At 42.6% G+C, this 22,064-nt stretch overlaps 1 protein-coding gene across 1 annotated transcript in view; it reads right to left on the bottom strand.

Moving 5' to 3' along the window:
• Window positions 1-480: 480 nt before the first annotated feature.
• The window catches only part of LOC138638062 (uncharacterized), a 66,381-nt gene continuing 44,797 nt past the window's right edge, over window positions 481-22,064 (bottom strand). The window contains exons 7-10 of the mRNA XM_069727034.1: window positions 17,659-17,859; window positions 15,206-15,253; window positions 12,187-12,264; window positions 481-776 (exon numbers count right to left, since the gene is read on the bottom strand). Of these exons, the coding sequence (XP_069583135.1) occupies window positions 12,197-12,264; window positions 15,206-15,253; window positions 17,659-17,859 (317 nt within the window). The 3' untranslated portion in view covers window positions 481-776; window positions 12,187-12,196. The remainder of the gene's footprint in view (window positions 777-12,186; window positions 12,265-15,205; window positions 15,254-17,658; window positions 17,860-22,064) is intronic.

Genomic DNA, 22,064 nt, shown 5'->3' with positions numbered 1-22,064 from the left:
ACAACCAGTAAGCATGGGGGTGCATCAATCATGATTTGGGGTTGTGTTGCAGCCAATGCCATGGGAAACTTTTGACGAGAGGAATGGATTCAATGAAATGCCAACAAATTCTTGATGCAAACGTAACACCATCTGTAAAAAAGCTGAAGTTGAAAAGAGGATAGCTTCCACAAATGGATAATGATCCTAAAGAAACATCAAAATCCATAATAGATTGCAACAAAAGGCGAAAGATGAATGTTTTACAACGTGTAATAAATATTGGAATCCAGGGGCATCATAGTTGTTATTGCTATCAAATACTCACATAACAGAAATGCATCAGGCACATTTGGTCAGTAATTCATCACAATATGACTATGTGAAACAAACTTGATTTACCACATTTCTCTGTGAAGGACAAGCCCAGATATTTCAAATGTGTAGAATGCTATCACTTATCCAAAGTCATATAAAAGAACTGAAACTTAAACATGTGAGGATGATATAGTTAACGCTGAAATATTTATTGGTTTCTACATTCTTTCCAATAAATCATGATTAATGGTTACTTACATAATACTATAGATACTTATGCATTATGTCTACAACTATATTAAATAAGCTCACCAATAATGAAACATAAATGCACAGAAGGAAATTTCCGAATTTTATAATGGGAAGAGCATTACTGTAGTGTGATCTGCTACATAAATCCTGACATTACATTTTAAACAATAGCTTTTCATGACATCGGAGTCCTGGCTTCCTCTTCAAGCAGTTGCCGGACCTGATCTCTAAAAGATAAAAAGTATTACAATTTTTTAAAGACTTTTTTATCCATGTGAGGATGTTCAATACTTTGCGTTCAGACAGGCAATGCAGTTCGGTGTAAACACATGTAGTTTTTATTGCTTTCCACAGGATCCACGGGCAGCAAAACAAACTCATAAACATAGATCTCTAGCCTTGTTCAGGTGCTAACTAAACAGAACAGACCCTGGCTATTCACACAGGCTGAGCTAGCCCCAGCTCTGTCAAACAAAACAGCTACTGTGCATAGCAATCCCAGATATTTGCAGTTCTCTGCACACTGCCTATGCACAATCTTCTCAGAGAGAGAGATTCTGGCCTTTCTCTCTCTTCAGGTCCAAGACACATCCAATCTGGTCAGCTTTCCTGAGCTGACTAACTAAGGAAAACAGCTAGCCTAGTGATATGCAAGGCTAGTCAGGTGATCTAAGAACTAACCATACAGAAAAAAAATCCTTAAAAATGTCTTTATTTGATCTTTTAATAAAAAATTAGAATAAGTCCAAGAAGAATATTAAATACAAAAAAACACCTCTTAAGACTGAGTCTGGTGAATATATATATATATATAAATATATATATATATATATATATATATACATATATATATACATATATATATGTATATATATATACAGTGGGGCAAAAAAGTATTTAGTCAGTCAGCAATAGTGCAAGTTCCACCACTTAAAAAGATGAGAGGCGTCTGTAATTTACATCATAGGTAGACCTCAACTATGGGAGACAAACTGAGAAAAAAAAATCCAGAAAATCACATTGTCTGTTTTTTTAACATTTTATTTGCATATTATGGTGGAAAATAAGTATTTGGTCAGAAACAAAATTTCATCTCAATACTTTGTAATATATCCTTTGTTGGCAATGACAGAGGTCAAACGTTTTCTGTAAGTCTTCACAAGGTTGCCACACACTGTTGTTGGTATGTTGGCCCATTCCTCCATACAGATCTCCTCTAGAGCAGTGATGTTTTTGGCTTTTCGCTTGGCAACACGGACTTTCAACTCCCTCCAAAGGTTTTCTATAGGGTTGAGATCTGGAGACTGGCTAGGCCACTCCAGGACCTTGAAATGCTTCTTACGAAGCCACTCCTTCGTTGCCCTGGCGGTGTGCTTTGGATCATTGCCATGTTGAAAGACCCAGCCACGTTTCATCTTCAATGCCCTTGCTGATGGAAGGAGGTTTGCACTCAAAATCTCACGATACATGGCCCCATTCATTCTTTCATGTACCCGGATCAGTCGTCCTGGCCCCTTTGCAGAGAAACAGCCCCAAAGCATGATGTTTCCACCACCATGCTTTACAGTAGGTATGGTGTTTGATGGATGCAACTCAGTATTCTTTTTCCTCCAAACACGACAAGTTGCGTTTCTACCAAACAGTTCCAGTTTGGTTTCATCAGACCATAGGACATTCTCCCAAAACTCCTCTGGATCATCCAAATGCTCTCTAGCAAACTTCAGACGGGCCCGGACATGTACTGGCTTAAGCAGTGGGACACGTCTGGCACTGCAGGATCTGAGTCCATGGTGGCATAGTGTGTTACTTATGGTAGGCCTTGTTACATTGGTCCCAGCTCTCTGCAGTTCATTCACTAGGTCCCCCCGCGTGGTTCTGGGATTTTTGCTCACCGTTCTTGTGATCATTCTGACCCCACGGGGTGGGATTTTGCGTGGAGCCCCAGATCGAGGGAGATTATCAGTGGTCTTGTATGTCTTCCATTTTCTAATTATTGCTCCCACTGTTGATTTCTTCACTCCAAGCTGGTTGGCTATTGCAGATTCAGTCTTCCCAGCCTGGTGCAGGGCTACAATTTTGTTTCTGGTGTCCTTTGACAGCTCTTTGGTCTTCACCATAGTGGAGTTTGGAGTCAGACTGTTTGAGGGTGTGCACAGGTTTCTTTTTATACTGATAACAAGTTTAAACAGGTGCCATTACTACAGGTAATGAGTGGAGGAAAGAGGAGACTCTTAAAGAAGAAGTTACAGGTCTGTGAGAGCCAGAAATCTTGATTGTTTGTTTCTGACCAAATACTTATTTTCCACCATGATATGCAAAAAAAATGATAAAAAAACAGACAATGTGATTTTCTGGATTTTTTTTTCTCAGTTTGTCTCCCATACTTCAGGTCTACCTATGATGTAAATTACAGACGCCTCTCATCTTTTTAAGTGGTGGAACTTGCACTATTGCTGACTGACTAAATACTTTTTTGCCCCACTGTATATATATATATATATATATATACACTAGCTATTGAGCCCGTTGTCATGTGCTGCTACCATCTAGCGCCCCCATCTTGTCATGTGGTGCTCTCCATCCTGCACCCCTATGCTGTCATGTGCTGCTCCGATCCTGCACCCCAATCCTGTCATGTGCTGCTCCCATCATGCGCCCCCATTCTGGTATTTGCTGCTCCCATCCTGCATCCTCATTCTGTCATGTGGTGCTCCCATCCTCCACCCCCATGCGGTCATGTGCTGCTCCCATCATGTGCCCCCATTCTGGTATTTGCTGCTCCCATCCTGCAGCCCCATCCTGTCATGTGGTGCTCCCATCCTCCACCCCCATGCTGTCATGTGCTGCTCCCATCCTGCACCCCATCCTGTCATGTAGTCCTCCCATCCTGCACCCCCATGCTGTCATGTGCTGCTGCCATCCTGCATCTCATTCCGTTATGTGCTGCTCCCATCCTGAGCGTCCATCGTGTCATGTGCTGCTCTCATCCTGCACCCCTATCCTGTCATGTGCTGCTCATATCCTGCGCCCCCATCCTGTCACATGCTGCTCCCATCCTGCCACCCCATCCTGTCATGTGCTGCTTCCATCCTGTGCACCCATCCTGTCATGTGCTGCTCTCATCCTGCGCCCCTATTCTGTCATGTGCTGCTCCCATCCTGCACCCCCATCCTGTCACGTGCTGCTCTTATCTTGCGCCCCCATTCGGTCATGTGCTGCCCCGATCCTGCACCCCCGTTCTATCATGTGCTGCTCCCATCCTGCACCCCCATTCTGTCATGTGCTGCTCCCATCCTGCACCCCCGTTCTGTCATGTGCTGCTCCCATCCTGCACCCCAATCCTGTCATGGGCTCCCATCCTGCACCACCATTGTGTAATGTGCTGCTCCCATCCAGCGCCTCTCGTTCTGTCATGTGCTGTTCCCATACTGCGCCCCCATGCTGTCATGTGCTGTTCCCATCCTGTGCACACATGTCAGGTGCTGCTCCCATCCTGCGCCCCCATTCTGTCATGTGCTGCTCCCATCCTGCGCCCCCATTCTGTCATGTGCTGCTCCCATCCTGCGCCCCAATCCTGTCATGTGCCCCCATCCTGCGCCCCCATTTCATTTTGTCATATGCTGCTCCCATCCATATGCCCCTTACACTGCTCCATAAAGGTTGATGGCCCCCATAAGATGCTCCATAGTATATGCCCTGTATGCTGCTCCATAAAGGTTGATGGCCCCCATAAGATGCTCCATAGTATATGCCCCGTATGCTGCTCCATAAAAGTTGATGGCCCCCATAAGATGCTCCATAGTATTATATGCGCCATATGCTGCTGCGATAAAAAAAATGACATACTCGCCTATCGTCGCTGGGCGCCGAGTGTCGGGGGCCTGAGCAGGCAGAGACACCGGCGCGCTATGGGGGTCAGGTGCCGCAGTCGTTGCTGGTTCAGGCCCCCGGCACTTGCTATAGTCACCTGTCCCCGATCCATCGCTGCCCACCGCTCTGTCTTCCGGGACCTCTGGCTGTGACTGTTCAGTCATAGCACGCACTAATCGCATCATTGTGCCTTCTGATCTGAACATCACAGGCAGAGAACGCGGAAGACGGAGCTGCGGTGGAACGGGGACAGATGACTATAGCATACTCACCCCCTCCTGGCTCGTCCCTGCTTCTCCATCGGAGATCGCGGTATGTGTTCAGTGCTCCTCTAGGCTGCGTCACTCAGTGCGGTTCAGGCTGCGCCGGTGCTTATGCTTGCGCAGTCTATAAAGGCTTCGGACAGAGTGACGCTCCCAGCGTTATATAATATATATATATATATATATATATATATACACACACACATATACTGTAGGGATTCAGGAACACAAAAATATTATTCCTGCCATGTCCCTACCAGGGCCCTGATAATCTGGTAGCCTTCCTGACAGTGGAGGTTGGCACCCTAATATTCGATATGGCGCCCCCGCTCCACATCGGCTGTCCCTTAAGTCCCTGTAAGTCCCTGGTCTAGGAAAGTAAATATGTAATCCAACATGCATACCGCACACAATGTCTATGGCACTTGCTAGTCAATATTCTCAAATTTGCCTGAGATGTCATAAAAGCTCTAATTGTGGATCTCTCTTAGTCTTTTTGTTCAGGGTCAATACAACAGAATTTTAGATGATGCAGATGCTGCCTCTATATTTTCTCAATTAGGGGATACACAAAAGCATCAATACCCACAATAGCTAAATGCCTGCAAAATATATTTGTGCAGCCCACCCATTTTTCTTCTGTCTCCCCACTGTGGCGCACTCCTTTCCTTGGTCCCCTGACGAGCCCCGACATGAGGAGGGGGCGAAACGCGTAGGGACATGGGACTACTGCTAAGATGAAGCTAAGTGATCCATTGTGATCTTATGTATTTGCTGCAAAATGGGGTCTTGTTTTGTCTAATCAGATGTCATGCTAAAACTATTGGTCCATCATTGACCATATGACTCTCTAATAGAAATATTATCTCTATTACCTGCATACTACTGAATATAGTTTACTTTTTTCTGACTTTTAAGTGTGTATAGGTCTGTTGATTTATGTGACCTATTTTGCAGGCATTTAGCTATTGTGGGTAATTTTTTTCTTGGACTTTTTCTAATGTTTTATAAAAAGATTAAATAAATAAATTTTTAAGGGTTTTTTTCTGTATGGTTAGTTCATTAATGTACCCTAGTGGGAATTATTTTTGTTTTTTCTAGTCAGTTGATCTAAATCAGAGCCTGTAGAGCTAGGATTTAACCCTAGCCTACGTGAATTTGCAAGATCAATTAAACACATTGTGCATTAGGCTGGGTTCACATTGCGTTATAGGCGTCCGTTAGACAGACTATGTTACACTGCGGCATAACGCGGTGTAACTCAGTCCGTTAACACCGCCATTAAGTCCTATGTCGGATGCATCGCTAGCGATGTGCCGTCATTGAGTGGCGGACCTTGGGACGCGGGCTGCAGCATTTCCAGGTTCGTCACTGCTAGCGCAGATAGAGCATCTGCTAGCTCTATCTGCGCTAGCGCGACGACATATCGGCACTTGCATTAACAGCAGCCCGTTAACGGGCTTTTACCGCAATGTGAACCTAGCCTTAGTCAGCAAAGTGCAGCAAGCATAGAATTAAATAATGACACGTAGTTACATGTAAAAAGCTCAAACATGTATGCTTTAATAAAGAAAGCGCAAGATAATGGCAGATCATTGAGTAATGCCCTAAGGTTGTTGTGTATGTGCCTTTAAGATGTAGCAGAGCTAGCAGCTATCTCTTTAGGTTTACACAATATTCACATTTCCCTTTGCAGATAATGTACCTTAGAATTCAGTACATAGAAGTAGTTAATATCTAAAAAAAAAGATGGACTCATTAGGTTCTGCTAACAGGGGATTATTAAGAGTTAAAAAAGCAGCCCTGCTTTCCATAGAGGACCATAAGGTCACATGGTTAGACCACAGGAACAGGTCCTGGTTTAACATTGTTAGAGAAGGAGACATTTTGTGTGCACCAGTGTGCTGCTCCGGAAAAGTGAAGAAGCAGGTAGGAAATGGGCAGAACTTCTGTGACAGAGAAACCACAGCCTCAGCTTCAGACAGCTGTGTGGTCCGGACTGGGTATAGAAGTAGAAATTGAGACTCCAGAATCACTGCACCATTGTTATATCTGCATGACTATATACTAGAAAGTAACTGTGATTGCGGCATTGGAATCGAATCTCTGTTAATCCACCATTTATCTGGATGTACTTGTGTATTCATGTAACAAGTAAAGTTTATCAATAGCTTCTCCGGCCACCCTGTTTTCTGGACTATTTGGAGTGCACCACGTTACATCTCACTACCAGGAAACAGAAGTTAGTTAAGTGAACCCTGGTGTCACGAACTTCGTTGTCTTTTCTTTTTGTCCCTGCTATAGTGAAGTAGTAACATCCGCATACCACATGGTGCGGGACTTCCGGCATAGTAGTGCATCACGTCATTACAACTTTGTGTCAATAAGTAATTGAATAGTGCGTTAATCAATAAAGTGCAGCAAGTAGAGTATGTGAAAGTGACTGACACTATTCCTAATGTGCCACAAAATTATCCTCATTTTAAAAAGTCTGTTATAAAGTAATCGGTTTTAAAGGGGTTGTCCAGGCTTGGCATGAAAGTCTGCACTCATTTTATGTGATTGCAGACTTGTGAAACCTCACAATGCATGATGCATGCTCCCGGCCACGCTGACGATGTGCGCAGCCTCACTCAATATGACACCGAAGAATCCTGACAGCACACACTGTACGCAACGTAAGGATACACAAGTATGCACTCATATAGAGTGACTTCAGACTTTCATGCCAAACCTGGACAACCTCTTTAACATAAGGTTTAGTTCACTTGTACGTGCAACCCTACAAACCCTTGCTTGTTTTTAAATGGTTTTATGTGTTGGCTAAATATGAAAAGTGCTTGGAAATCTCTTGAAACTCCCTTGTTAATGTATATACAGTATTACTCTGCAGATGGAAAACTGTCCATGTTGATCCAACTCTTAGTAATTTTTCTATCTCAGTCAAACGGTCACTCAAATAAGGGCACCACCCAGAAACTTTTCTCTTAGATCTTTTGAAAAATCTTTTTATTTCCTCTTTGTGCAGCTATTGTTCAGAAAACAGCATAACTTGCTGTTGGCTATATTAACCTATCATTTTTCAAAATACAGTATTTACAAGTATGTGGCAAATCATAAGGTACTTCTGCTTCTGGTTAGTAATGACAGCATGAGAAAAGCCCATGGACTGGAAGAAACAAGAATTTAAGAGCAATTGCTATGATTTTTAGGTCAATAAAAAATGTTATACTGCGGAAAGTCTAGGTAAAGCCAAAAGGCCCCCATACACATAAAGATGTTGTCCAAACCACTGATTGTGATGGGACTGGACAACCATCTAATGTGTATTGAAAACACATTAAGGTACGAATGAGCAGCAGACTCCCCATCGCAAATGTGAATATCTGCAAGACTCCCCTTCCCGTCTCCCTTCTCCCTGCAAATTATCCCTCCCTGTATTTAAAACGTTCATTCTCCAATCAGCAGCAAGTGTATTGGGGTTTCAGGAGATATAACTGTCGTCCAAATATGCAATCAACCGACCTTTATATAGGGTCTCTGGGCACATTAGGCAGTTGTACAAGATGAAATATTTATTTTGTGTAGGAAATAAATGGTATAATGTAGCATTACTCACTCGAGCATACCAAGTGTCTACAGCGCAGGCCGAACAGGCTTCCTCTGTCAGGACTGTGATCGGCTGCAGCAGTCAGGTGACTGGAATAGGAGGTCATCGGCTGTGAATCTTATGACATCCCATTCCAATATTCTGACAATCACAGGTCACAGCATCAGGCAATGGGGCATCACTACTTACTGTACATTCCCAGTAAAAAAAAAATGGGAGAGGCCTGGGGTTCATTCAAGTTATTAATTCTTCATTTAATATTTCCAAAGAATTCACTTCCGTTAGAGCATATTTTAATTTTAAATTGGATAACTTATATTATAGACTAGTAGTGTAGCAACCAGGGGGGCAGAGGGTACGGTCTCCCCAGGCCCCACGCTCAGAGGGGCTCACTTGGAGCTACACTACTGCTTACAATATCGGAGTGCAAAGCACGCCTACATAGATAAGCTGTGAGACACTATCCCCCTTCACTGCCGCTCTCCATTGGTGATATAGTGGCAGAAGTGCTGGACTTAAGAGTCTGCTTTAACATTAGTGCATTGGTCCAAGCCTTGACTACAGACGCACCAGGATCATGGATTAGGTAAGAATGTGATCATTTTTTATTTTTATTAAAATTTGTGGTGTGATGTGGAGGCATCATTAACAGTGGGGGACCCTCACACAGAGTGAGGGACCCTGAAACAGAGTGGGGGGCCTTATAAAGTATGGGAGTCAATGTGGGGGGCCATTATATAGTTTGAGGGCTAATATAGGGGCCATTATACAGTTTGTGGGCTAATGTGGGGGCCAATATTTAGTTTGGGGTCTAATGCAGGGGCCTTTATACAGTTTCGGGTTGTAGAATGTAAGCACGCAAGGGCAGGGTCCTCGCCCCTCTGTACCAGTCTGTAATTGTTAGTTTACTTACTGTAAGTGATATCTGTAACTTGTATGTAGCCCCTTCTCATGAACAGCACCATGGAATCAATGGTGCTATATAAATAAATAATAATAATAATGAGTGGGCCATTATATAGTTTGGCGGCTAATGTGTAGCCAATATACAGTTTGAGGGCTTATGTGGGGGCCATTATACAGTTTTGGGGTTAATGTAAGGGCAATCATACAGTGTGGGGGGCTCTTCTGTTGTGAGTGGGACTCTCATGCATTGTAGGGACAGCTGTGGGGGCATTACACTGTGTGTAGGTGAGCTGTTGGCCCAATATGCTGTGTATAGGGCAACCGCAGGCACATCATACATTGTATAAAGAATCTGTTGGCCCAATACAATGTGTATGAGGAGCTGTGGGCCCATCATACAGTGTATAGGGAATCTGTGGGCCCATCATACAGTATATAGGGAATCTGTTGGCCCAATATAATGTGTATGGAGAGCTGTGGGCTCATCATACTGTGTATAGAGAAGCTGTACATTGGGGGTCTTAGGGAACATTGTTGCATGCTTAGTGGACACTTCACTTAAGAAGCATTATTGCTATTGGCACTCAGGGTAGTGTGACCTTCAAAGGTGTACAGAAAGCATTATTACTTTCTAGGGACAAAATGTGTACACTGTTTTCTATTACTATTTTCTAGGGAGCAATGGCAATTTTACCATCCAGAAGTCACAAAATCGGCATTATTACTATGTAAAGGGCACAGTGGTGGAAATTACTATGTGGGGAACTAAGATGATCACAGTAATTGTGCTACACAGCAGATGCAGTAATAGGAACACATGCGGTAGCCGGCTGAGTAGTTTGTGCAGGTTGAGAATAGATAGAGATGATGGTGCTGGAAATGTGACAAGTCAAATGTGTCTGATGGAAAAGTGAACTCCATCAGAAAGAACGACAGCTGTAAGATACCATCTATAACTGTACTGTAATCACTTGCATGTTCTGCAGAACTGGTATCTACCACTAGATGGTCACAGTATAGAGGTAATATCAGTCTTGACCATAGTATAGAGATAATTTTCAGTAGCACCACGGTCATGTGCTGAGGTTCCTCTGTACCCACAATTAGGGTGCCACAGTAGTTGTAATCAGGGTCACCGGTAAAGTGCCCACTTAGATGTTTTGCATCCCTCGAGCTGAACTACTAGTTGTGTCTCGGTAATAGACCCTCGATAGAGATCATTCGAGGGTTTACCTGGATAAGAATTGCTTCATTTCATTTTGTTAGAGTCTGTAGAGTAATTTTTTAATCGAACTAGGACATTTTTCATAATTTTCGCTATCTCAATTAAGCAAAGTAGTTCAAATGTGGGCAATTCCAATCACATTATTTTGCTCTTCATCTACTTTGAAAAATGTGACTATTTCCTCATTGTGCGCATTTTTTTTTTTAGCAAAGTTTTGAATTTTTTTTTCACCACTTAGATAAAAAATAACCTAGACATATTAGGTGTCTATGAACTCGTAATGACCTGGAGAATCATAATGGCAGGTCAGTTTTAGCATTTAGTGAAACTAGCAAAAAAGCCAATCAAAAAACAAGTGTGGGATTGCACTTATTTTGCAATTTCACCGCACTTGGAATTTTTTACCTGTTTTCTAGTACAAGACATGGTAAAACCAATGATGTCGTTCAAAAGTACAACTTGTCCTGCAAAAATAAGCCCTCATATGACCTTATTGACGGAAAAATAAAAAAGTTATGGCTCTGGGAAGGAGGGGAGTGAAAAACGAAAACGCAAAAACGAAAAAGGGCCGCGGCGAGAAGGGGTTAATGTTCTAAAACATCACTGCATAGTAGAGCAGCTGCACATGATTGAGCAGCTGTGGAAGCAGGGAGCCAGCCGTCAGACATAGCCAGACTCCCCATAAGGAAGGCAGAGATGGCTTATTACCACCTCTGACTTCTTGATCGCAGAATACATAGCACTAAACAAGAAGTGTGAACATATAGGAAGCTATCACAAAGGTTACTCCTATGGACCCAGCAATCATGTGATCACTGGGGACAGGGAGGGAATAAGAACTGCGGGGTCCAAGGAAACCCAGGAAATTCTGCTATACAGTCAGGAAGCCATATTTCAAATGTAACTGGGTCTAATATTAATAATAATATTACTAGTAGAGGAAATCAGATTTAAAAAATATATATTTAAATGTGTGAAATAAAAGAAAACGAACTAGATTTTAAAAATAAATAAATAACAAACAAATAAAAACTACAGTAGGTAAAAAATAATAAAAATCTACTGCATTTCAAATTATTGTTATTAACCACGCCAAAAATAAAGTGTGACCGATATACAGAAATAATTGTTAAAGAAAGTGGAACAAATTTTAAATTAGATTTTAGCAATCCTTTGTGGTCATAAAAAAAAATGAAAAACAGATGTGTTTTTTTGTATATTCCCATCGATATTGCCTGCTAAAAATTGCATAAAAATGATGTCCAATATCACAACAACAAAAATCATGCAAAAATTTAGACAGTATTAGAATAAGAAAAATGTTACAGCTTTGTAAACCGCATGCGTGAAGATAATCACAAATGGTGCTACGATTGTGAGGCTCCCGCCTTCATGTGCATCTTTACCTTCTGCAGGTTCTTAGTGGTTGCTGCTCAGAAATTTAGGTATATTGATTAAAACTATGTGTTTAGATCAGTATTCAGACCCTTGCTTCTGAGTGCAAGCTGTGGATCAGAATGTGTGTCTCAGAATTTATAGAAGAGCCTCCTACACATCAGTTTTTCTCGAGCACCAGAAAGAGGACAAGATTCAGCCAGAATAATAATGGCAGTAATGGTTTTGTATTTCTTATTTAACACGAGTTAGATCGTAACTGAAGTGCTTTTTTTAAAATAATGCATTTGTAGATTTCATAAATTAAGGGGTTTTTTTTAACCAAAAATAACAATAACATAGGCATTTCTATCAGGTAAAATACTTACTGGATATGATTTAATTTCCTCTCTTTTCTTTTATTTTCCAGTAACTCACATGAATTATTTCAATATTATTTCCGGAGTCTGAAAACAGAAAATTCTAAAATATTAATTTAATAGATAACGTAGTCTTAAAGAATAACCATCATTATAATTAAATGAATAGTTCTCCTGAAAAAAAAGAAACTTTGCAATGTATCTTATCAGAGAATTCTGCTTCTTTCTCTGCCAGGACTGATCATGGAGAGCCAGTGTGTTGTGACTGTCACACACCCGCGACACTGCAGCTGCGGCACCAAACAGCTGATCATCGGGAGCGATCCAGGTATCGGGGTTCCTCATGCAGCTTCTTCGGTAAGTGCTAAAGCTTGCCGAATAAGGAGGGAGCTGACGATGTTCGCTCATCTCTACTGATAAGATTGTGATGCAAAGGGGTGAAGGTGAGAATCAGAACTCCTGTGTCCTCCTACACCCTGCCATTTGTATAGAATCTTATCAATAGTAACTGCCATTTTCTATCTCAGGAATGTAAGAATCTGTCTTCACGGGATACGGATTTTACCCGGGAATCCATTTGAGAATGAATGATCAGTCTAGAAAGAGAGAGAAGCAGATTTCTCTGATATGATATATTACAAAGTGTTATAAATATAATTGTAAAATCTATAAAACCATCTCTTGAGGAGAAATGAGTCATCCTCACATTTGAACATATTAGATTAAGTTGAACTGGGGAAGTGAAAAAAGAGCTGTCACTTCAATCCCTAGTGAACTAGGACCTCCTGCTGTGAACAGATAATTATTGCAGGATCTCTGCTGGGGGCCAGAAGCAAAGTCTGGCATCTGTATATTCAAGAGGCGAAGAAGGGACTTAGGCTACTTTCACACTAGCGTTTTTTTCGATACATCGCAATGCGTCGTTTAGAGGAAAAAACGCATCCTGCAAAGTTGTCTGCAGGATGCGTTTTTGCCCCATAGACTAACATTTGCGACGCATTGACACAAGTCGCAACCGTCGTGTGACGGTTGCGCCGTGTTGTGGCGGATCGCCGGGAGCAAAAAACGTTACATGTAACGTTTTTTGCTTCCGACGGTCTGCCATTTCCGACCGCGCATGCGCGGCCGTAACTCCTCCCCCACCTCCCTGCACCTCACAATGGGGCAGCGGATGCGCTGGAAAAATGCATCTGCTGCCCCCGTTAGTGCGGTGCATTCACTGTTAGCGTCGGTACCTCAGCCCGACGCACTGCGATGGGCCAAGTACGATGCTAGTGTGAAAGTAGCCTAATCTAGCACCTTCATAAGTAATGCTTCCTTCCTTCAAAACCAGACAATCACAGTCAGACACCTTGTTTCCGAAGTCCAGCTATAAACACTGGGGTTTTTCTGGTAAGCATAGTTCCGATAGTTATGAGAGATATATGTTTGGCAGCACGACTTAGTAACAAATGTAACACATCTCCTTACTTCACAAGGAGGCATACTGATCACCTCCAAATTAATATTGGGCAGATGGATGTCGATATATGTGCCATGTTTCATATCTAAGGAAAGCTAAAATCATTATAGGAAATATGGCTTTAATATCTTCCGCCTGGGACCCACAGGGTGGAAGATATCCTGAAAGTTGGGGATCCCATAATTTTTGAAAGGCCTTGCCACATCCCATGACCAGGCCCCATATGAGCTCATCAAGGGGGTTATGTGGGCATAACCTTTATGCTATAAAATCAGAGTTGGAGTTTTTGTCATTGTCAGTCCTGGTAGATACAGCTCACTATAGTTTTATACGGTTTACAAAAACAAAGAGCTCACCTTCAAAGGAATCAAAGACATTCCTGTGGCATCAGGTTTAATACATTTCTTTTGTTTTATTTTTATGCACCGTATTTTTGGACCTTAAGATGCACCATCCATAAGACACACATCAAATTTAGAGGAGGAAAAAAAATTTAATGTGAAAACAGGTGTCCATCTTATAGACTGAATTTAGCTTACTGAAGGGGGGCGGCGATGGAGCGGGGTCACACGCTGCAATTGACTTTCGGTGGCAAGAGTGGTGCAATGCTGTGAGCCCCGGACTGGGGGAGGGGGTATCCCAGCAGTGCGAGGCAGGAGCCTAATCCTCGATCTGCACATTGATCTGCCAGTGGTGGGTTTCAGAAAAATAACCACCGGAGGTGGCGCAATCGGAGATTGAGATCTCGGCTCGTCATTGGCCCAATATCTAAATCTGCACATGCCCTGACACCAGTGCAATTTTCCTGAAGCCCGCCGCCGGGAGATCAATGGATCTTGCCTCACATCGCTGGGACACCCCCTCCTGTGCTTTGGCGTGCAGCATCACCCCACTCCTGCCACTGCTGGCTTCCTGCAGCAGCGACCCTGCCTCCTATGACCCTGCTCCACTGATGATAAGCTACATTTGAACTATAAAATGCACTCCCATTTTCTTCTCAAAAATACAGTAATTTTAAATACTGTATTGTTTTGTTCCCATTTTCTTATGTATACTTTTATAAACGCTGCCTGCTGCTCAAAATAAATATATAAAATGTAATAGCTTCAGTCCTCTTGCTCTATAAACTACATCCCTGAAGTATCGTGAGGCTTTTATAACCAGAAACAGGTGTCAAATTGGCCTATATAATTGATTGGTGGTGGCAGCTAGTTTTTGTGGTTATTGTGGAGCTTATCGGTCACAGTACCAAAGTATATATGTATTCCATGCATTGGAATCAGATGTGTATATACTGTACATTGTTGTACTGTGTGTTCCCCAATAACCGGCCTAGTAGCTAAAGCAGCCATGGTCTCGTCCATTAATTCCCAGTGAATTGTGTAATTGTTCTGGCGGATTGCTGGTTCATGACTATCTGGAACCAGTTATAGGAAGATAACTGCAGGCCGTTATCCTTGACACAAAGTTTCTTATTTTCATGTGTTCTATAGATTTATAGCATCAAATTTTAAATGACGGCTGCACTAAGCGATTTTACAATGTATGATACTGCTCATACTTTACCTTGCTTCGAAAGGTTTGTGCTTGAATTAATAGCATCTGGATTAATGTCTAAAAATACAATAAATGAGTATTATTGTCAGAATAATAATAATAGTAATAATTATAATTATTACACTGTTTTTATGCAGTACCAACACAGCTGATATTGGCTCATTTTAATGTTTTCTTTCACAGAAACATACTAGGGTCACATTTAGAAGCAACTAAGGTATTGATTAGTAGATTCTTAAACACATTAAATGGGCCGTTCCAACTCAGGCACTTACAGCATATCCACAGGAATTGCCATAAATGTCTATAGATGTGGATCCCACCACCAGGACACACATCTATCTTAACAATATGGCCTGATTGTTTTATTCTTAGTGTAGTGGTGGATGCACATGCACAACTCTCCATCCATTTGTGTGGGAGTTTTAAAGAAATTTACAGTATAATGCTTTAATGATGAGACCAATTTTGGACTAATGTCCTCACAGTTCAAATGACATAACTTTACTCTGTTATTGTAGCTGCATGCATACATTCTCCTCCCTATCGCTTTTCTTCTGACATTTCTTACTGAATTTCTAGCTATATTAGTATAGCGAGAGAAGTCAAGAGTAAAGAGACAGGGAGGAGAATGTGCATGACCACTGTTGGCTCTCCGAGCACTGTCAATCAAAAGTGGGGGAAGGCCCCCAAATTTCAAATATGGAGGCGTAACTGTGCACCAAACTCTTGGGTACACCAAGGGTATATCAAAGCCTCCTAATTTGTATATAAATTAAAATGTATTTTCACAGGCATTGTACCGGTAGCAGTGACAATGCTGGTATGGGTGTTATTTGGGCTAAGTCCCATATAACAAAGTGTAGCCCATTTAAAAATGCATTTTGGGTGTGATGGACTCCATTTAATCCCTTCACAATCTTTGACTTACCAGTATGTCAAAAGTCATGTTCCTGCCTTTGATGCAGACTCGCTGTTAAACTGTTAGAGGGGTATTCCCATCTCCAAGAGCCTATTCCAATATGTAGTAGGTGTAATAGTAATATGAGCAAATACCTCGAATTAGAAATGTAGTATAGTTTTTCTGATTCGCTATGTCTCCTGTTATGATACGGTGGTCTAGGAGCAACATGGAACGAGCTCTGAAGGACGTGGTAACTGTACTGACCGCAGATCCTAAGCTCAACACAACACTAGAAGTAGCCGTGGAATGCTCCTAACTCTCCCTAGGCATCTCGTCACAGCCTAAGAGCTAACTACCCCTAAAGAAAGAAGCAGGAAAACTATCTTGACTCAGAGAAAATCCCCAAAGGATAGATTAGCCCCCCACAAGTGATGACTGTGAGTGGAGAGGGAAAAGACATACACAGAATGAAACCAGGATGAGCACAGGAGGCCAGTCTAGCTAAATAGATAGGACAGGATGGAATACTGTGCGGTCAGTATAAAACACTACAAAAATCCACGCAGAATTTACAAAAAATCTCCACACCTGACTAAAGGTGTGGAAGGCAAATCTGCCTCCCAGAGCTTCCAGCAAGACAGAATTAATTCACACTGATAAGCTGGACAAACATAGAAAGCACAGAATGGATAAGTCCACAATCTATGGACAGAAAAGAGCAAGCAAAAACTTAACTTAGTTGAACTGGTCACAATAACAGGGAACTCCAAAGAGATGTGAATCCAACCAGGAACCATTTACAAGTGGCACTGGCTGAAGAAAGAGCCAGACCTAAATAGCCGAGCAGAAGAGACGATAAGTGGAGGCAGCTGATGACAGCTAACTCCAAGGAGCAGCCAGACCACTAGAAACCACAAGAGCAGAACTCACAAAAGTGCCACTTACAACCACCGGAGGGAGCCCAAGAGCGGAATTCACAACAGTCTCCTTCCTCATGTGCAGGCATTGCAGGACCTTAGGTATCCATGGTCATGACCACTAGCAACCAGCCCACGAACTCACTATATCAATGGTCATAACATGGATATCTAAGGTCCTTCATGCCTGCACATCAAGAAGGAGACATAGCAAATCAGAAAATCTATACTACATTTCTGATTGGAGGTATTTGCGAATATTGTTACTATTACACTTACTACATATTGGGATAGAATCTTGGATATGGGAATACCCTTTTAATTCCGACTCAATCTCTGATAGCTGCATTTCACACCCACCAACAAGTGGGTGCGTCATTCTATGCTCCCAGTGGCGAACCAGTGACATGATGGCAGGGTGACAATGGGTTATCATGATGGCTGGGGTCTGCTGATGACCCCCATACTTACCATTACGATTCTCCTGTAAGAGCTGGAGCATTGTGATTTTAGCTATACTCGTACATGGTATTGTGTTCACATGTAATATCCACATCTGACTAGTCTTACAAGAAATTTAACAACCTTGGAGCAATGTATCTCACATATAAGAGTAGGAAATGTTTCATTCTCTTTCTTACCTATCATTCCAGTTTGGTTGTAAATCAGCAATTGCCCATTATCCAGTTTTGAGAGTCCCTGATAAGAATTGTTTATGCGGACTAGATCAGGGAATATTAGTGACCACAGAATAGAAATTAGGCTCTTCTTTTTAGTGGTGTTGCTGATTGTAGGCCGTTTTGTGATGGTTGAAGCTGCCGTATTCCTGATTGTATACGAAACTACACAAGATATTGCAGAGTAAATAACTGTTCTAGACAGAAGAATCTTTTTACACAATAATAACAGGTAATTGGCACTCTCTCATATTAAGGCTGGACATAGCCATGAAATGGCTTTTGGACGAACAATGCTTTAGCCAATCGTACAGCCAACAGCCATCTCAACCAATTTAGCTTGCACAGCCGAGCACTCCTGTGTTCCTTATGAAAAAGTCGCCAACTAACTAATCAGCTGAGAGCTTATCTCAGGGAGAATAATAGATCGGCAGTCTGAAATAAGACATGTGTGATCAACATGTCTCTCGACCATCAGTTGGCCGGTGCCCCATACACATTAGACTGTCGATATCAGGTTCAGGCGGCATTTGTCTGATGTGTCTGGCGGACCCTTAGTTTGCCTGTACATTGATGGCTTGGATCTTAGAAATTCCATCTGTTGTTACGTTTGTTGCTCCTCTTGATGCTTAGAAAATCACAAAACAAAAAGCCTGGAGGTAGCCCCCCAAAATTATATGATGTAAATAATCATAGTCCACAGAAATATCAGTCAAATGTCTAAAAAAGCATTTTAGGTCATTACAATTTTAACCAAAGATCTAGGATGGTATAAGAGAAGCAGATCCAGGTAGCACTGGAGTGGAGAGGGAAAGTTGAGGTGTTTATTAGCTTATTTTATACCATATTAACACCTTTACCCCCAAGGGTGGTTTGCACGTTAATGACCGGGCCAATTTTTACAATTCTGACCACTGTCCCTTTATGAGGTTATAACTCAGGAACGCTTACATGGATCCTGGTGATTCTGACAATGTTTTCTCAGTACATATTGTAATTCATGTTAGTGGTAACATTTCCTTGACATTACTTGAGTTTATTTGTGAAAAAACGGAAATTTGGCGAAAATTTAGAAAATTTTGCAATTTTCCAAATTTGAATTTTCATGCCTTTAAATCACAGAGATATGTCACACAAAATACTTAATAAGTAACATTTCCCACATGTCTACTTTATATCAGCACAATTTTGAAACCATTTTTTTTTTGTTAGGGAGTTATAAGGGTTAAAAGTTGACCAGCAATTTCTCATTTTTACAACACCATTTTTTTTAGGGACCACATCACATTTAAAGTCACTTTGAGGGGTCTATATGATAGAAAATACCCAAGTGTTACACCATTCTAAAAACTGCGCCCCTCAAGGTGCTCAAAACCACATTCAAGAAGTTTATTAACCCTTCAAGTGTTTCACAGGAATTTTGGGAACGTTTAAAATAAATGAACATTTAACTTTTTTTCACACAATATTTACTTCAGATCCAATTTGTTTTATTTTGCCAAGGGTAATAGGAGAAATTGGACCCCAAAATTTGTTGTACAATTTGTACTCAGTACGCCGATACCCCATATGTGGGGGTAAACCACTGTTTGGGCGCATGGTAGAGCTCGGAAGGGAAGGAGCGCCATTTGACTTTTTAATGCAAAATTAACTGGAAATTAGATAAGATGCAATGTCGCGCTTGGAGAGCCCCTGATGTGCCTAAACAGTGGAAACCCCCCAAAAGTGACACCATTTTGGAAAGTAGACCACCTAAGGAAATTATCTAGATGTGTGGTGAGCACTTTGAACCCCTAAGTGCTTAACAGAAGTTTATAATGTAGAGCCGTAAAAATAAAAAATCTTATTTTTTTCACAAAAATGATATTTCGCCCCAATTTTTTATTTTCCCAAGGGTAACAGGAGAAATTGGACCCCAAACGTTGTTGTGCAATTTGTCCTGAGTACGCTGATACCCCATATGTGGGGATAAACCACTGTTTGGGCGCATGGCAGAGCTCGGAAGGGAAGAAGTGGCGATTTGGAATGCACACTTTGGTGGAATGGTCTGCAGGCATCATGTTGCGTTTGCAGAGCTCCTGATGTACCTAAACAGTAGAAACCCCCCACAATGACCCTATATTGGAAACTAGACCCCTCAAGGAATTTATCTAGATGTGTTGTGAGAACTTTGAACCCCCAAGTGTTTCACTAAAGTTTATAACACAGAGCCGTGAAAATAAAAAATCTTTTTTTTTCCACAAAAATGATTTTTTAGCCCCCAGTTTTGTATTTTCCCAAGGGTAACAGGAGAAATTAGACATCAAAAGTTGTTGTTCAATTTGTCCTGAGTACAATGATACCCCATACGTGGGGGTAAACAACTGTTTGGGCGCACGGCAGAGCTCAAAAGAGAAGGAGCACCGTTTTACTTTTTCAACGCAGAATTGTATGGATTGAGGTCGGACGTCATGTTGCGTTTGCAGAGCCCCTGGTGTGCCTAAACAGTGGAAACCTCCCAATTCTAACTCCGAACTTAACCCCAACACACCCCTAACCCTAATCCGAACCCTAACTTTAGCCCCAACCCTAACCCTAACGGGAAAATGGAAATATATACTTTTTTTATTTTATTATTTTTCCAGAACTAAGGCGGTGATAAAGGGGGGTTTGATTTATTATTTATAGCGGGTGTCAGGGGTCGACTTCCTGCCTCTGCACAGGGGAAATCTCGGGCCATCTCCGCTGCGGTCTCCCATTCTTCTCCTGCCGCAGTGGAGCCTGCTCAGCAGAGACGTCGGTCCCAGCATCTCGCTCAGTCTGATTCTGTGCAAAGAGTTACTGCTGCATTTCTTGCTTCTGCCATTGAAGTCAGTGCTGGGCAGCGGCGAGCAGACGCTTCTGGGACTAAGTCCTGCTTTTCACGTTCTGAGCATGCCCAGAGTAAGATCTCTCAGTGGAGATTGAGGGTCACATGATCAGATACTGCAGCCAAGGTCATTGGTCGTTCAGGAAGGCCCTGTAGGTGCTCACGCTCTGTGGCAGCTTCTCATTGGTTCTTCTAGGAAGGTCCTATACGAGCTGCAACTATTTAAGGCTCGCATGGCCGCATGGCCATGCGCTAGTATTGTCTTTTGTTATGTGCTTTGAGCCAGTGTGGTCACGTGAGAGTGTGTTCAGGAACCTGGCTGAAATAAGCCCCTAGAATGCTGGCACCTCCGGTGAGGAGTTTGTGTTTGAATGTATTCAGGGACCTGGCTGAAATAAGCCCCTAGAATGCTGGCACCTCCGGCGAGGAGATTTATGTGCATGCGTGACCACTGACTGCTCTCTGTTTGGGCAGTTAGCCTGTGCCTCTGTGGAGTCTAACAAGGCACAGTGCTTTTCTTTCACGGCTACTCGGTGAGTTAACTGAGTTAGTCCATACCGCCATATAGTACCGCCATTTCCTAGCAGCAGGTACTCCTGCACGGTGGACCCCGGGCTGTGAACGCACCAATACCAATAAAAACATCTCTATTTACTCGGTGCGTTCCGCTAGCCCTAACATAATACTAGCGCCAGGGTCTGGCTAGTAAATGGCAGACATTCAGCAATCTTTGTGTATATCCAGCAGCTGGAGAGTAGGTTGGCGGCTCTCGAGAGCTCAACCTCAGCTGTGAATGTTACCGCAGCTGCTGTACAGGCTGCTAGTGTGGCTGCAGCAACCTTGTCCACTGCCACCCCTGTTCCGACATTATCTCACCTCCCGCTGCCAGAAAAATTTTCTGGAGATAGCAAATCTTGTAGGGGATTCGTGAGTTAGTGCTCTACTCACCTCGAGCTCCTGGCTGCACGTTTTCCCACAGAGTGGGCTAAGGTGGGATTTATTGTGTCTCTCTTGTCGGACAGGGCGTTGGAATGGGCTACTCCGCTGTGGGAGCGTGGCGATCATGTGGGGCAGAGTGCTCTGCTGTTCCTGAGCACTCTGAAACAGGTCTTTTTAGGACCTCAAGTCACCCATGACACAGCGCTCCAACTGCTGGCACTAACTCAGGGTGAGTCCTTGGTCAGCCATTTTTCCGTCCGCTTTCGTACTTTAGCTTCTGAGCTGGAGTGGTCGGATAAAGCCCTTATCCCCATATTTTGGAGGGGCCTGGCTGATCACGTTAAGGACGCTCTGGCCACTAGGGAGATTCCTGTGACACTGGAGGAGTTAATAACTGTCTCTACTCGAATTGACCTCCGTTTTAACGAGTGGAGGTTAGAGCGAGCCCTGTGTAGGCAGAGGTTTCGGCTGGCTCCCACCTTCGCCAAACCTCTGGAATCTCCGGTCCAGGTTCCTGAGTCACATGAGGCCATGGAAGTGTCATGAGCGGGATCTAAGTTCCGGACCACTTGTGCACTCAAGG

The sequence above is a fragment of the Ranitomeya imitator genome, chromosome 5, assembly GCF_032444005.1.
Source record: "Ranitomeya imitator isolate aRanImi1 chromosome 5, aRanImi1.pri, whole genome shotgun sequence".
In the NCBI taxonomy this organism is placed as follows: domain Eukaryota; kingdom Metazoa; phylum Chordata; class Amphibia; order Anura; family Dendrobatidae; genus Ranitomeya; species Ranitomeya imitator.
Note: the sequence above shows the minus strand (reverse complement) of the source record. Positions and strands in the feature narration are given on the sequence as shown.